The following is a 14,670-nucleotide window of genomic DNA, read 5'->3' on the forward strand; positions in this document are numbered from 1 at the left end:
TAGATAGTTTTCCTAAATGTTTACAACAAAGTTACCGGATGTTTGATGGGATAGAAGCTAGAAGTCTCTGGAAGTATTTGATCACTTCTTTCAACTCTAGCGGCACTTCCTCTTCCGGTCTGTCTGTGGTCAGTGCTATCTGCTGACAGATACTGACAAGCAGTTGTCGGAGATCGTTGGCCTTTGGAGTGTGACCAATGTACCTCAATATGAAGATGTACTCTCCAGTTAATAGTTCAGAGATCTGTAGACAAGTTATTTTACGAAATTCTTTTTAAGAAACGATGAATAGAGAATAGGATGACTCTTGAATACAGGACTTTTGAATACAGGACAGTTACATAGAGGGAAGTTTAATGGAGGACAGTTACATAGAAGATTGTTGAATAAAGGAGTATTGAAATAAGGACTGTTGAAAAGAAGACTGTTGAACACAGGACTTATGAATAGAGGACTGTTAAAAAGACGACTGTTGAAAAGATGACTGTTGTATGGAGGACATTTGAGTAAAGGACAATTACGTATCATTAAAAACAAAACCAAAAAAAAAAACAATTAGATTCTATCCCTTCTTTAAGTCAAAACTTCTGAGTCCAATACAAAATAATAAGACCCCTCGTTGTTTATTGTAATGGGTTGGTCAGGACTTACGTGAAACGCCATCTTTGAGATCATTTTGGATTTTCCAGAACCTGGCGCCCCATAGACCACTAATGGCGTGGTGAGGTTGCCCACGAGGTACTCTCTAAGACGGTTGAGTAATGTCTCCTGATTGTACATGCACGTTGCAGCTGTGTACCGGCATCTTGACCAATGCTGGACAGCTTCATCGTACACGCCATGCCCGGCTGGGGAGGACACATAAATAAACAAAAACATATCAGTGGAGTAACGAGCCTAACTAGCTATTTCTGGAAACCCATAGAGAGACGTATCAGCAAATTTACAAACACAGAAGTAACGAATCACCGACTTTTCAAATATGGATACTATTTTACACATAATCGCTAACGTACATTGTTTGTACATAATAGTTGACCGTTACTTCGTACACATAGGTACATATAGGTACACGTAGGTACACAGGTTTCTGTTAGACTTCAAAATTGAGACAAGATATCAAGGATATGGAAATATGTGTTAGTGGAAATCTCAGACATATCGCCGTGTACAAATAGTTACAAAATAAATGGTTTATTTTACATACTTATAGAGTATGTCTTGTAAACAGAATCTATCCAAACCAGATCATAAAAGTAAGAAGATGTACAGATATTTTTAGATTAAATTTCGTTTCTACTACAGAGCAACATCTTGTACCCGCAAATTTCAAACACAAATTTTTACAGTTCTTTTGAAGATCTTAATTATTAATCATTATCCTGGTTGAAAAGAAATGTTCAATGTCTGGTAAGTAATAAACTGCTAAGTATTAAATAAGTAAGAAATAAACTGCTAAGTATTAAACTGGTAAGTATTAAAATGAAGAAATAAGATGTTCAGTTGTGTGAATCTTGCATTTTTTTTCTTGCTGCAGATGTTTTAAAACGCTTTTTATAAAGCTGGACATTTTCAGTTCTGACGAAAGACCGACACAACATCGTCCTCTTATTTCACTTGACCTGCTGTCTTCTGTTAGTCAGTTTTGGCATTTAGATGTTTATTTTCTAGCGCCTTTTCACTGGTCTCATTTTTCATTGTCTTTTCACTGGTCCATTTCGAATTTCTACAAGCTAAAAATCGCTAATGATTTAAAATGACGAAACCCAGCTTCATATTTAAGTTACTGCAACCTGAGCTGTATTCGATCTTTTCTTCATATCTAAATACTAAATTGATACATAAATATTTTTAAACATCTTGTTTGTCTTGATGACAATTTATCGCCTTTACAAGTGGCGCCCTGGCATGATAGTCCCCTTGCGTTGGCTTGAAAAGCCTCTTGGTTTCTGTATCTCATTTGTCAACTTCACAATGCAGTCACGTGATAACCACGTGTCATGCGCCTTAAATAGGCGCCTTATGCCAGGGAGGGTCACAGTGATACAACGTTACAACCGTATCGCAGCCGCCCGGGACAAGTGTATTCTACATACCTACTTCGAATTATTACCTTGTCAAAACGGAGGAATTAGGTCACTTAAAAATAACTTTTCCACGTCATGACAAAAATTTATCTTCCTTACATAAAACGAAACAAATAATAAGTATTTTTTGTTCTCACTTTTCTTCTTTTCTTCTTCCCCCCCCCTCCTTTCCCTTTCCCCCTTTTTGTTTGCTGGCCAATCGCTACACTACAGCATAACAACATACCAACACCTCAGTAATAGCGTATCATTTGCAAACAACTTTTTTTGGGGGTTTCCTTTGTTGAGCAGTACATCATTGAGAAGATATCAAGACACAAGGTCAATCAGGAAACAAGGTCAACCAAGACACAAGGTCAATCAGGAAACAAGGTCAATCATAAAACAATGTTAATCAAGAAACAAGGTCAATCAAGAAACAAGGTCAATCAAGAAACAATGTAAATCAAGAAAAAAGGTCAACTAAGAAACAAGGTCAATTAAGAAACAAGGTCAATCAAGAAACAAGGTCAATCAAGAAACAAGGTCAATCAAGAAACAAGGTCAATCAAGAAACAATGTCAATCAAAAAACAAGGTCAATTAATAAACAAGGTCAATCAAGAAACAAGGTCAATCAAGAAACTATGTCAATCAAGGAAAAAGGTCAAGAAACAAAATCAAGAAAAAAGGTCAAGAAAAAGGTCAATTAAGAAACAAGGTCAATCAAGAAACAAGTTTATTTAAGAAACAAGTTCAATCAAGAAACAATGTCTTTTAAGAAACAAGGTTAATTAAGAAACAATGTCTTTTAAGAAACAAGGTCAATCAAGACACAATGTCAATCAAGAAACAAGGTCAATTAAGAAACAAGGTCAATCAAGAAACAATGTAAATCAAGAAACAATGTCAATCAAGGAAAAAGGCCAAGAAACAAAATCAAGAAAAAAGGTCAAGAAAAAGGTCAAGAAAAAGGTCAATTAAGAAACAAGGCAATCAAGAACAAGGTTATTTAAGAAATAAGGTCAATCAAGAAACAGGGCCAATCAAGAAACAATGTCTTTTAAGAAACAAGGCCAATCAAGAAACAAGGTCAACCAAGAACAGGGCCAATCAAGAAACAATGTCTTTTAAGAAACAAGGCCAATCAAGAAACAAGGTCAACCGAGAACAGGGCCAATTAAGAAACAGGGCCAATCAAGAAACAATGTCTTTTAAGAAACATGGCCAATCAAGAAACAAGGTCAATCAAGAACAGGGCCAATTAAGAAACAGGGCCAATAAAGAAACAAGGTCATATATTCTTTTTCTGCACAAAGCTCTCTAGATCCTAATGGAGCTCTACAACATCAAGTGGCCTTGAATAACAATGCATGTACAAAACAAATAACATTTACTAATCTCTAACTACTATAGGATTTATGTCCATCCTACTTGTCAACTCTGGAACTGGTATATCCTCGTCAATCAGACCAACGCATACTTCATAAAGCTGTTGGCACAGTGTCAGGAGGTACTCCTTGTGGAGCTGAGGATGGATCACCTCTTCATACCTCCACAGTACCTCCCAGTGGATTCTAGTCGAGTCCGGTATCCGGGCGTGCAGGTTTTTCTTGAGCCTATCCAGCTTCTCAGCGCTGACCTGGTCCAGTTCCAGCCTCTCTTCCATGTCGTTGTAAGTGACGTCAGCAAAATATTGTGCTCTGGGCTCCTGGGAGTAATTCTTCAGATCAGCTATGGTCCTGGTAATGAGCACACATCTCTTGGAAGTGTCGTCGTTACTGTCAAAACCCAAACAAGTCAAATTTTCAAGATCTGAAAAAAAAATGTAACATACTAATGCAAACATTGAATACCAAGCAAACGACATTTAAAAAATACATTTCTAAGAAGACAATACCTTCATCACTAGTTGGCACATGTATACAGCGATTAAAAATAAATTATAAAAATATTTGGTTCAAACCTGGTGTCGAGCCCATGAAATGACAAGTTACTTTGAACATACGATGTTTCTGATTCAGCTATCGCATACTGGTGCGATGATTTATTGGTCTATTCACTATATGGACATTTAGATCTAACCATTAACACTAGACCTAGACTTCTGATTTAGAAGATCTACAATCTAGATGCAAGCTATATTAGATTTACGAAATAATATAAGCGAAGCAACTATAAATATACTCAGTTCTCGCATAATATCGGTAGGTCTACGCCACGGTTGACTACGCCATGTTTCTTTTTTTTTCATTGAATAATTCCAATCTAGGCCAATCTAGACGTAGAGGACTCTTTTCCATTTATTATTATACTATTAAATCAATAATGCCTTACCTTCGGAAATTCCCGAACGCGATAGATCCAAGTCTAGAACTCAAGCCAGATTTACATTTATTCATTTTTTTCTTTCAAAAATTATAATGTTCAAATTCGAGTTTCCCCCTTGTGTCCAACAAGCTAGTAATTCTTTTCTAAATGATATACATCAAATGTTAAATTTCTATGAAAATCTTTAGAGCTGTTTTTGATATCAGCGCCCAGTTCCTGAAGGTTTTGTAAAGTTCTGACTTGAATCAGGTATTGTAATTAAATAAAATTAAACAATCAAAATTATTGTTAAAAAATGTCCCATTCATTAAGCAGAAGAAGAAGACTTTGGATTGCTGAAAAGATCTTTGATTAAGCCACGGTGACAACAGACGCGTTGAGTCCGAGTAGCAAAGCGTTAGACTTCCAAACTGTTGACTAGCTCGGATCTCGGAGAATACTTTCTAGAACATTCTTGAGCCCATCCAACTCTTACTAATGTTGGTTGTTGGCCTTTACGATGACCACGAGATATCATAGTTCACCCTAGACTATTAGAAACAGAAAATCTTGACAGAGTCTACCCTATGGACCGCACGATCCAAAGTCGTCATTTTTTAAAACTTTTAATGTTTTGGCACTCTCTTTCCTTATTTACAGCCTACAAGTAATAGAATAACAGCAGCCTATTATTGCTCTTAACTCTTATCTGATCCGAAAATAAAACAAACAAATAAATAATCTGTTTTATTCTATTCTATATATATATATATATATAGCAATGTCTAAAGGAAGATTTTACCTGAAGCCAAGTATCGATCTCTGGTTTCACTGTCCAATGAACCATTCAAATGTGCTAACTCCACCCCTTTGTGAAGGAGCGCTCTAAGTTCTGTCTGAAGCTCCTCCCATTTAGCTCCGCCTACTTCTCTTTCACTTGAGTCTGACTGATAAGAAAAAGTAAATGGTGTTATTGTGCAACTTTGCTCCACTGAGGTCAGATAGATTTATTCCGTTTTACATTTCTTGTTCATTTCTTTAAAAATCTGCTTTTGAATACAAATGTTTCATTGCAAATCCTGTCTTTAGGAAACCAAACCAAGCGTAGGATTGATCCGTGTGTCACACATGCCTCCATCTCATGTGTATATGTAATGTATGGTCCCACAATATCTTCACATTATCCTTGAGGATGTTTGTCTTACAACGCGTACATTATAACGCTAGCCTACGTTCACGCCAGTGTCACTTAAACATTACACGTGAATTCAAAACTTGGATTGGATTCAATGATTTCATTAGCAAGGAAAAGACAAGTTCTATCTAGCTCTTTTTTTTTTTTTTGGTGTCCCCACAGTCTTTTATAGGTATCTCTCTCTCCTTACCCTCTTCTCTCTCCCACCTCATCTCTCTCTCCATTCTATCTATCTATCTATCTATCTATCTATCTATCTATCTATCTATCTATCTATCTATCTATCTATCTATCTATCTATCTATCTATCTATCTGTCTGTCTGTCTATTTAAAAACCAACATTAAATTACAACAAAAGCCACAATTACTAGTATTCTAAATATTTCAGGTACTATAAACTACAAATAGATATTTCTTTACATAGCACAAAGGTTTGAACCTACACTGGAGAGTTCAGGCACTATTTGACATTTCTCCTTCAGGACATAGACAGGAGGAATGTTGTTATCATCGAGATCATACAACCTCTCCAGCATATCTGCTTTTCTGGTGTCACGACCTTTATGTCCATACAGGGCCAGCATAATGGCCTCAAACTCCTCTGACAAGATGACATCGGGAAGTGAGAGTGGCCCGTACTTCTGGCCAAGAAAAGCCTGCAACAGAGCGCAAGATGTTTCCAAGTATTAATCAACAACTTCGGGATAATTTTTAAAATTGGAATTATTAGTGGCAGAGTGGTCAAGACGTTTGGTTACTTAGATAAGGAGACTTAACTGTCATTTGGCAGAGGGACCAAGACGTTTGGTTACTTAGATGAGAAGACTTAAGTTTCATTTGGCAGAGTGGTCAAGACGTTTGGTTACTTAGATAAGAAGACTTAAGTGTCATTTGGCAGAGTGGTCAAGACGTTTGGTTACTTAGATGAGAAGACTTAAGTCTCATTTGGCAGAGTGGTCAAGACGTTTAGTTACTTAGATAAGGAGACTTAAGTGTCATTTGGCAGAGTGGTCAAGACGTTTGGTTACTTAGATGAGAAGACTTAAGTCTCATTTGGCAGAGTGGTCAAGACGTTTGGTTACTTAGATGAGAAGACTTAAGTGTCATTTGGCAGAGTGGTCAAGACGTTTGGTTACTTAGATGAGAAGACTTAAGTGTCATTTGGCAGAGTGGTCAAGACGTTTGGTTACTTAGATGAGAAGACTTAAGTGTCATTTGGCAGAGTGGTCAAGACGTTTGGTTACTTAGATGAGAAGACTTAAGTGTCATTTGGCAGAGTGGTCAAGACGTTTGGTTACTTAGATGAGAAGACTTAAGTCTCATTTGGCAGAGTGGTCAAGACGTTTGGTTACTTAGATGAGAAGACTTAACTGTCATTTGGCAGAGTGGTCAAGACGTTTGGTTACTTAGATGAGAAGACTTAAGTCTCATTTGGCAGAGTGGTCAAGACGTTTGGTTACTTAGATGAGAAGACTTAAGTGTCATTTGGCAGAGTGGTCAAGACGTTTGGTTACTTAGATGAGAAGACTTAAGTCTCATTTGGCAGAGTGGTCAAGACGTTTGGTTACTTAGATGAGAAGACTTAAGTCTCATTTGGCAGAGTGGTCAAGACGTTTGGTTACTTAGATGAGAAGACTTAACTGTCATTTGGCAGAGTGGTCAAGACGTTTGGTTACTTAGATGAGAAGACTTAAGTCTCATTTGTCAGAGTGGTCAAGACGTTTGGTTACTTAGATGAGAAGACTTAAGTGTCATTTGGCAGAGTGGTCAAGACGTTTGGTTACTTAGATGAGAAGACTTAAGTCTCATTTGGCAGAGTGGTCAAGACGTTTGGTTACTTAGATGAGAAGACTTAAGTGTCATTTGGCAGAGTGGTCAAGACGTTTGGTTACTTAGATGAGAAGACTTAAGTTTCATTTGGCAGAGTGGTCAAGACGTTTGGTTACTTAGATGAGAAGACTTAAGTTTCATTTGGCAGAGTGGTCAAGACGTTTGGTTACTTAGATGAGAAGACTTAAGTTTCATTTGGCAGAGTGGTCAAGACGTTTGGTTACTTAGATGAGAAGACTTAAGTTTCATTTGGCAGAGTGGTCAAGACGTTTGGTTACTTAGATGAGAAGACTTAAGTTTCATTTGGCAGAGTGGTCAAGACGTTTGGTTACTTAGATGAGAAGACTTAAGTTTCATTTGGCAGAGTGGTCAAGACGTTTAGTTACTTAGACAAGAGGATTTTAAATATTTATTGATCTTGAACAAGAGAAGAAACAATATTTTTTTCTCTCCGAGAAATAACTCTCAGTATCTCAACGTTTGAGGGTAACAATCCCTAACCTGAAAAGTTTCATACATTCTAGAACATACGTAACTTACTTCTCTAAGGGACCTCTCTTTTTTTATACTTTTTTTTTTAGAAACATATAGATCTATATAATTCAGACATTGAAGACTAATCTTACACTGACGTGCTTTGGATACAATACATTATATTGTCATTAGAAATGACACTCATCTATTGTCCATACTCCATACTGTAGACAGATACCGGTACTTACAATAAAATTTGGGCCCGATGACAAAGCCAAGGATCTTTGTATTTCTTGGATACTTAATGACGTCATGTCTGTTTGGTGACCTATCAATTCCTGTGGTATTCCCCAATTCAAATCCAGAACCTAAAAAAAAAAAAAATCAAGTTCGACTCTACATCTAATCAACAAACATTAACCAGCATTTTTTTATTTTAATTTTTTTTATTTAGCCGCGCACATTCTCATCAACTCTTTAACGATTGACATCTTTGAGGTGATTAAACTCAACTCTTAACACTCAATATCAAGCTCAGGCAAAACACTTTAAAAAAGACAACTTTTTGAAGTTTGACCAGGTCAAGCAAGCAGAAATATGCATTGTATTTCTCACACTGTGAAAACCCGAGTTATTTGCTCTTAGCTATTGACCATCAAATCAAAGGTTTCACATTTCCTCGTTCTGTTTCCGGTATCTCTTTGCACTTCCGGTCAATTTTTAAGACGTTCAAAGTGGGCAAATCTTTAGTCTGGAAGAATTGCATTAGTGACTATTTCTAGACTAGCGAGACGGCATACAACTCCCCTAGGTATCTGATCATGTCTCTAGTAGAATGTCTAGTAGCTGGATCGATGAGAACACAATCTGTCTCCCTCTAGCGCTCTCTTCCTTACTCTTTCGGTGGTTTTTCTATCTCTCCGTCTTTCTTTTGCTTTGTCAACCTCTCTTGCTATCTCTTTCTGTCCCATCGTTCTTCCCCCCCCCCCTTTTTTTTTCTCGCTCTCTCTCTCCTACCTCTCATCTCTATGTCTCCCCTCGCTATCTCGCGCTCTGTCTCTCTTCCCTCTCGCTCACTCCCTATTACTCTATTTCGCCTCCCTTTCGCTCTATGTATGCCCTTTTATGCCTGTTTCACTCTCCCTCCTGTCTCTTCCACATCTCTTCTCCCTCCTCCCTCTTCCACATCTCTTCTCCCTCCCTCCCTCTCTCTCACTCTCCCTCCTCTCTCTTCCACATCTCTTCTCCCTCCTCTCTCTTCCACATCTCTTCTCCCTCCTCTCTCTTCCACATCTCTTCTCGCTCCTCTCTCTTCCACATCTCTTCTCCCTCCTCTCTCTCTCTCTCGTACTCTCCCTCCTCTCTCTCTCTCTCTCGCACTCTCCCTGCTCTCTCTTCCTTTTCTCTCGCTCTGTCTCCCTCCCTCCCTACTTCTCTCGCTCTCTCCTCTCCCTTCTATCTTACTCCCTCCTCTCTCTCTCCTTTCTCTCCCTCTTTTCTCACTTTGCCTCTTTTTTGCTTTATTTGTTCCCCCACATATTTTGTTCTCAACACTCTTCAGTTATAGTTCATTAATTTCTTTTTTTTTTAATACTAATATATATTGAATTTCTCGTTGTTGTTTGTTTTGGCAGCTGCTTTCCAGTTTGACACAACTACAACAAAGTATATGTCCTTGCTGGTTTTTGAAAGATTGGAACTAAAAAGTACTCACTTTCGTAGCTTAACGTTGAAATTAAAATCTTTGTTCAACTTTTCCAAAGTCCTCTTTTTATTATAATAGTCAAAAGTCAAAGAGCCTAATTATCAGGGGATGGCTAAGACATTATGAAATTTTAATTCGTTGACAGCCAAAAGATTTAAAAACAAGTCATAATTGAAAAGTTACTTTTCTTTTTATTTAAAATAAATGTGTCACCCAAAATCTTTGAGTTTGATGCCTCAAGAATAAAGTTTTATTTACCAAAGCCCAAACCCAGAGCACTTGTTGTTTTTTTTAAGTTTTAAAATTTATTTTTGCACACATGCATGCATTTTCAAATTGTGCACATACAAGCTAGACACTCGTATCGCACTGCTGTCCCCCGTGACTCACGAGACACTCCGTGACGACTTTAGTCTTTGATGTTTGGTAACAGGACTCAGACACGCAGACAGACATACCTGGAGCTCCATGCCATATTTGTCCCTGCAGTAGGCTCTAAGCCTGGGGTAAACACGTCCCACAAAGGCGTCCCTCTCTGTCACCGTATCTGAAAGAATCAACACCAACATCACATGTAAACCAAGCGGGCGGCACACAGTCAAGGGTGAAATTGTCCGGGAAACTCCGGATTAAACAGCCATGGCTGAATCTTATCAGCGAAATCTCGCCAAAAGCTTCGGAATTCTCGCGTGAAGCTCGCACAATTTTTCTTTCAAGCGTTTACACCATTTTTTTTTAGTTTCAAGATTTCAATTGAAATCAACAACTTTAGAGTGTATACCCCCAGACGTGGTTGTACAAGAAGTGACTACTTTAAAGTGTATACCCCCAGACGTGGTTGTACAAGAAGTGACTACTTTAAAGTGTATACCTCCAGACGTGGTTGTACAAGAAGTGACTACTTTAAAGTGTATACCCCCAGACGTGGTTGTACAAGAAGTGACTACTTTAAAGTGTATAACCCCAGACGTGGCTGTACAAGAAGTGACTACTTTAAAGTGTATACCTCCAGACGTGGCTGTACAAGAAGTGACTACTTTAAAGTGTATACCTCCAGACGTGGTTGTACAAGAGGTGACTACTTTAAAGTGTATACCTCCAGACGTGGTTGTACAAGAAGTGACTACTTTAAAGTGTATACCTCCAGACGTGGTTGTACAAGAAGTGACTACTTTAAAGTGTATACCTCCAGACGTGGTTGTACAAGAAGTGACTACTTTAAAGTGTATACCCCCAGACGTGGTTGTACAAGAAGTGACTACTTTAAAGTGTATACCCCCAGACGTGGCTGTACAAGAAGTGACTACTTTAAAGTGTATACCTCCAGACGTGGCTGTACAAGAAGTGACTACTTTAAAGTGTATATCTCCAGACGTGGTTGTACAAGAAGTGACTACTTTAAAGTGTATACCCCCAGACGTGGTTCTACAAGAAGTGACTACTTTAAAGTGTATACCCCCAGACGTGGTTGTACAAGAAGTGACTACTTTAAAGTGTATACCCCCAGACCTGGTTGTACAAGAAGTGACTACTTTAAAGTGTATACCCCCAGACGTGGCTGTACAAGAAGTGACTACTTTAAAGTGTATACCTCCAGACGTGGTTGTACAAGAAGTGACTACTTTAAAGAGTATACCTCCAGACGTGGTTGTACAAGAAGTGACTACTTTAAAGTGTATACCTCAAGACCTGGTTCTACAAGAAGTGACTACTTTAAAGTGTATACCCCCAGACGTGGCTTTACAAGAAGTGACTACTTTAAAGTGTATACCCCCAGACGTGGCTGTACAAGAAGTGACTACTTTAAAGTGTATACCTCCAGACCTGGCTCTACAAGAAGTGACTACTTTAAAGTGTATACCCCCAGACGTGGCTGTACAAGAAGTGACTACTTTAAAGTGTATACCCCCAGACCTGGTTGTACAAGAGGTGACTACTTTAAAGTGTATACCTCCAGACCTGGTTGTACAAGAAGTGACTACTTTAAAGTGTATACCTCCAGACCTGGTTGTACAAGAAGTGACTACTTTAAAGTGTATACCTCCAGACGTGGTTCTACAAGAAGTGACTACTTTAAAGTGTATACCCCCAGACGTGGTTGTACAAGAAGTGACTACTTTAAAGTGTATACCCCCAGACGTGGTTGTACAAGAAGTGACTACTTTAAAGTGTATACCCCCAGACGTGGCTGTACAAGAAGTGACTACTTTAAAGTGTATACCCCCAGACGTGGTTCTACAAGAAGTGACTACTTTAAAGTGTATACCCCCAGACGGGTTGTACAAGAAGTGACTACTTTAAAGTGTATACCCCCAGACGTGGTTGTACAAGAAGTGACTACTTTAAAGTGTATACCCCCAGACGTGGCTGTACAAGAAGTGACTACTTTAAAGTGTATACCCCCAGACGTGGTTCTACAAGAAGTGACTACTTTAAAGTGTATACCCCCAGACGTGGCTGTACAAGAAGTGACTACTTTAAAGTGTATACCCCCAAACGTGGTTGTACAAGAAGTGACTACTTTAAAGTGTATACCCCCAGACGTGGTTGTACAAGAAGTGACTACTTTAAAGTGTATACCTCCAGACGTGGCTGTACAAGAAGTGACTACTTTAAAGTGTATACCCCCAGACGTGGCTGTACAAGAAGTGACTACTTTAAAGTGTATACCTCCAGACGTGGTTGTACAAGAAGTGACTACTTTAAAGTGTATACCTCCAGACGTGGTTGTACAAGAAGTGACTACTTTAAAGTGTATACCCCCAGACGTGGTTGTACAAGAAGTGACAACTTTAAAGTGTATACCCCCAGACGTGGCTGTACAAGAAGTGACTACTTTAAAGTGTATACCTCCAGACGTGGCTGTACAAGATGTGACTACTTTAAAGTGTATACCTCCAGACGTGGTTGTACAAGAGGTGACTACTTTAAAGTGTATACCTCCAGACGTGGTTGTACAAGAAGTGACTACTTTAAAGTGTATACCCCCAGACGTGGTTGTACAAGAAGTGACTACTTTAAAGTGTATACCTCCATACGAGCTTGTACAAGAAGTGACTACTTTAAAGTGTATACCTCCATACGAGCTTGTACAAGAAGTGACTACTTTAAAGTGTATACCCCCAGACGTGGTTGTACAAGAAGTGGCTACTTTAAAGTGTATACCTCCAGACGTGATTGTACAAGAAGTGACTACTTTAAAGTGTATACCTCCATACGAGCTTGTACAAGAAGTGACTACTTTAAAGTGTATACCCCCAGACGTGGTTGTACAAGAAGTGGCTACTTTAAAGTGTATACCCCCAGACGTGGTTGTACAAGAAGTGACTACTTTAAAGTGTATACCTCCAGACGTGGTTGTACAAGAAGTGACTACTTTAAAGAGTATACCTCCATAGGTGCTTGTACAAGAAGTGACTACTTTAAAGTGTATACCTCCAGACCTGGTTGTACAAGAAGTGACTACTTTAAAGTGTATACCTCCAGACGTGGTTGTACAAGAAGTGACTACTTTAAAGTGTATACCCCCAGACGTGGCTGTACAAGAAGTGACTACTTTAAAGTGTTTACCCCCAGACGTGGCTGTACAAGAAGTGACTACTTTAAAGTGTATACCCCCAGACGTGGTTGTACAAGAAGTGACTACTTTAAAGTGTATACCCCCAGACGTGGTTGTACAAGAAGTGACTACTTTAAAGTGTATACCCCCAGACGTGGCTGTACAAGAAGTGACTACTTTAAAGTGTATACCCCCAGACGTGGTTGTACAAGAGGTGACTACTTTAAAGTGTATACCCCCAGACGTGGTTGTACAAGAAGTGACTACTTTAAAGTGTATACCCCCAGACGTGGTTGTACAAGAAGTGACTACTTTAAAGTGTATACCCCCAGACGTGGTTGTACAAGAAGTGACTAATTTAAAGTGTATACCCCCAGACGTGGTTGTACAAGAAGTGACTACTTTAAAGTGTATACCTCCAGACGTGGTTGTACAAGAAGTGACTACTTTAAAGTGTATACCCCCAGACCTGGTTCTACAAGAAGTGACAAATACAATAGAATGCATTGACAGACTTTATATTTGCATCAAATTCCCCCCCCCCCCCCTCAATCACAGTGTTTAGACTATCGTCTCGTCGGGGGGTTTATCAAGTGGCTAGACTTTCCCAGTGACCATCTATCTTTGCGGAACTGTGTGTGTATGTGTGTGTGCAATTCTGGACCTTATGAGCTCGAGTAACAAACATTGCTAAAAGGCGGTCACAGCAAGTAGACAATAAGTAGATTTTGTAAACAGTAGTATAAAATAACATCTACCAGGTCTATCCTACTATTTTTAGTTCTGTCGTCTTGGAGAAAAATGAAACAATCTTGACGTCCAGCCTACAAAATGGGGATCACTACTTTCTCCTGTATTATTAAATCCTATTACTAGTTTGGGTTTAAAAAATATAGTTTCTGTTTTTAATATTGGATTTATACTTGTGAAATTATTAGATTTATACTTGTGAAATTTTTAGAATTATACTTGAGAAATTATTAGATTTATTTCTTAAAGTATTCGGACATTTCATTCTGTAATTCTTCTCTGAAGGTTTTAATAATGTAATTATTAGAAAAACAACAAAGGCATGATGAAAAGAATGAAACTACTTCACTGTTACATCTCATAGGTCTTCATTGTTTACATCTCTTTTGTCTATTAGTTGACTAACCCAACCCGTCATCTGGCTCTAGTACTTAGACTGTCAGCTAGGATCTGGGAACAAGTTGAATTACCTGTTCCGGCTGAACATAAAAATATTTTGTTCACACGTGACTGGACAGAGGGAATGTCATCTGTGGACATTCGACCAGTTAGCAAGGTCAGTTCTTTGCTGGTCATTTCTGTCTTTGAAATTACGTCCCGCTTCATGATGACCTAAAGTTGCAGTTCATGACCAACACATCATCATAAGTTCTCCTAATAAAAGAAAAGGAAACTTATAATTACTTTTATTTTAAACAAGTTATTGGTCCAAAATATTTTAGTTTTTCTCTTTTTTTTTCTGGGGGGGGGGGGGGGGGAGGGAGAAGAGAAGAAACAAGCA

At 38.6% G+C, this 14,670-nt stretch overlaps 1 protein-coding gene across 5 annotated transcripts in view; it reads right to left on the reverse strand.

The window, feature by feature from the left end:
- The window catches only part of LOC106062601 (NACHT and WD repeat domain-containing protein 2-like), a 42,146-nt gene that overhangs the window by 19,646 nt on the left and 7,830 nt on the right, over nucleotides 1-14,670 (reverse strand). For 4 of the 5 annotated variants that reach the window (XM_013220903.2, XM_056029703.1, XM_056029704.1 and 1 more), the window contains 8 exons: nucleotides 14,360-14,543; nucleotides 10,039-10,127; nucleotides 8,124-8,243; nucleotides 6,015-6,227; nucleotides 5,178-5,322; nucleotides 3,500-3,880; nucleotides 652-848; nucleotides 36-244 (listed from right to left, as the gene is read on the reverse strand). In XM_013220903.2, the coding sequence (XP_013076357.2) occupies nucleotides 36-244; nucleotides 652-848; nucleotides 3,500-3,880; nucleotides 5,178-5,322; nucleotides 6,015-6,227; nucleotides 8,124-8,243; nucleotides 10,039-10,127; nucleotides 14,360-14,495 (1,490 nt within the window). In that variant the 5' untranslated portion in view covers nucleotides 14,496-14,543. Of the gene's footprint in view, nucleotides 1-35; nucleotides 245-651; nucleotides 849-3,499; nucleotides 3,881-4,031; nucleotides 4,323-5,177; nucleotides 5,323-6,014; nucleotides 6,228-8,123; nucleotides 8,244-10,038; nucleotides 10,128-14,359; nucleotides 14,544-14,670 lie in introns of those variants that run through there. The other variant, XM_013220909.2, reaches the window with a different exon arrangement.

The sequence above is a fragment of the Biomphalaria glabrata genome, chromosome 5 (genome assembly GCF_947242115.1).
Source record: "Biomphalaria glabrata chromosome 5, xgBioGlab47.1, whole genome shotgun sequence".
Taxonomy (NCBI): domain Eukaryota; kingdom Metazoa; phylum Mollusca; class Gastropoda; family Planorbidae; genus Biomphalaria; species Biomphalaria glabrata.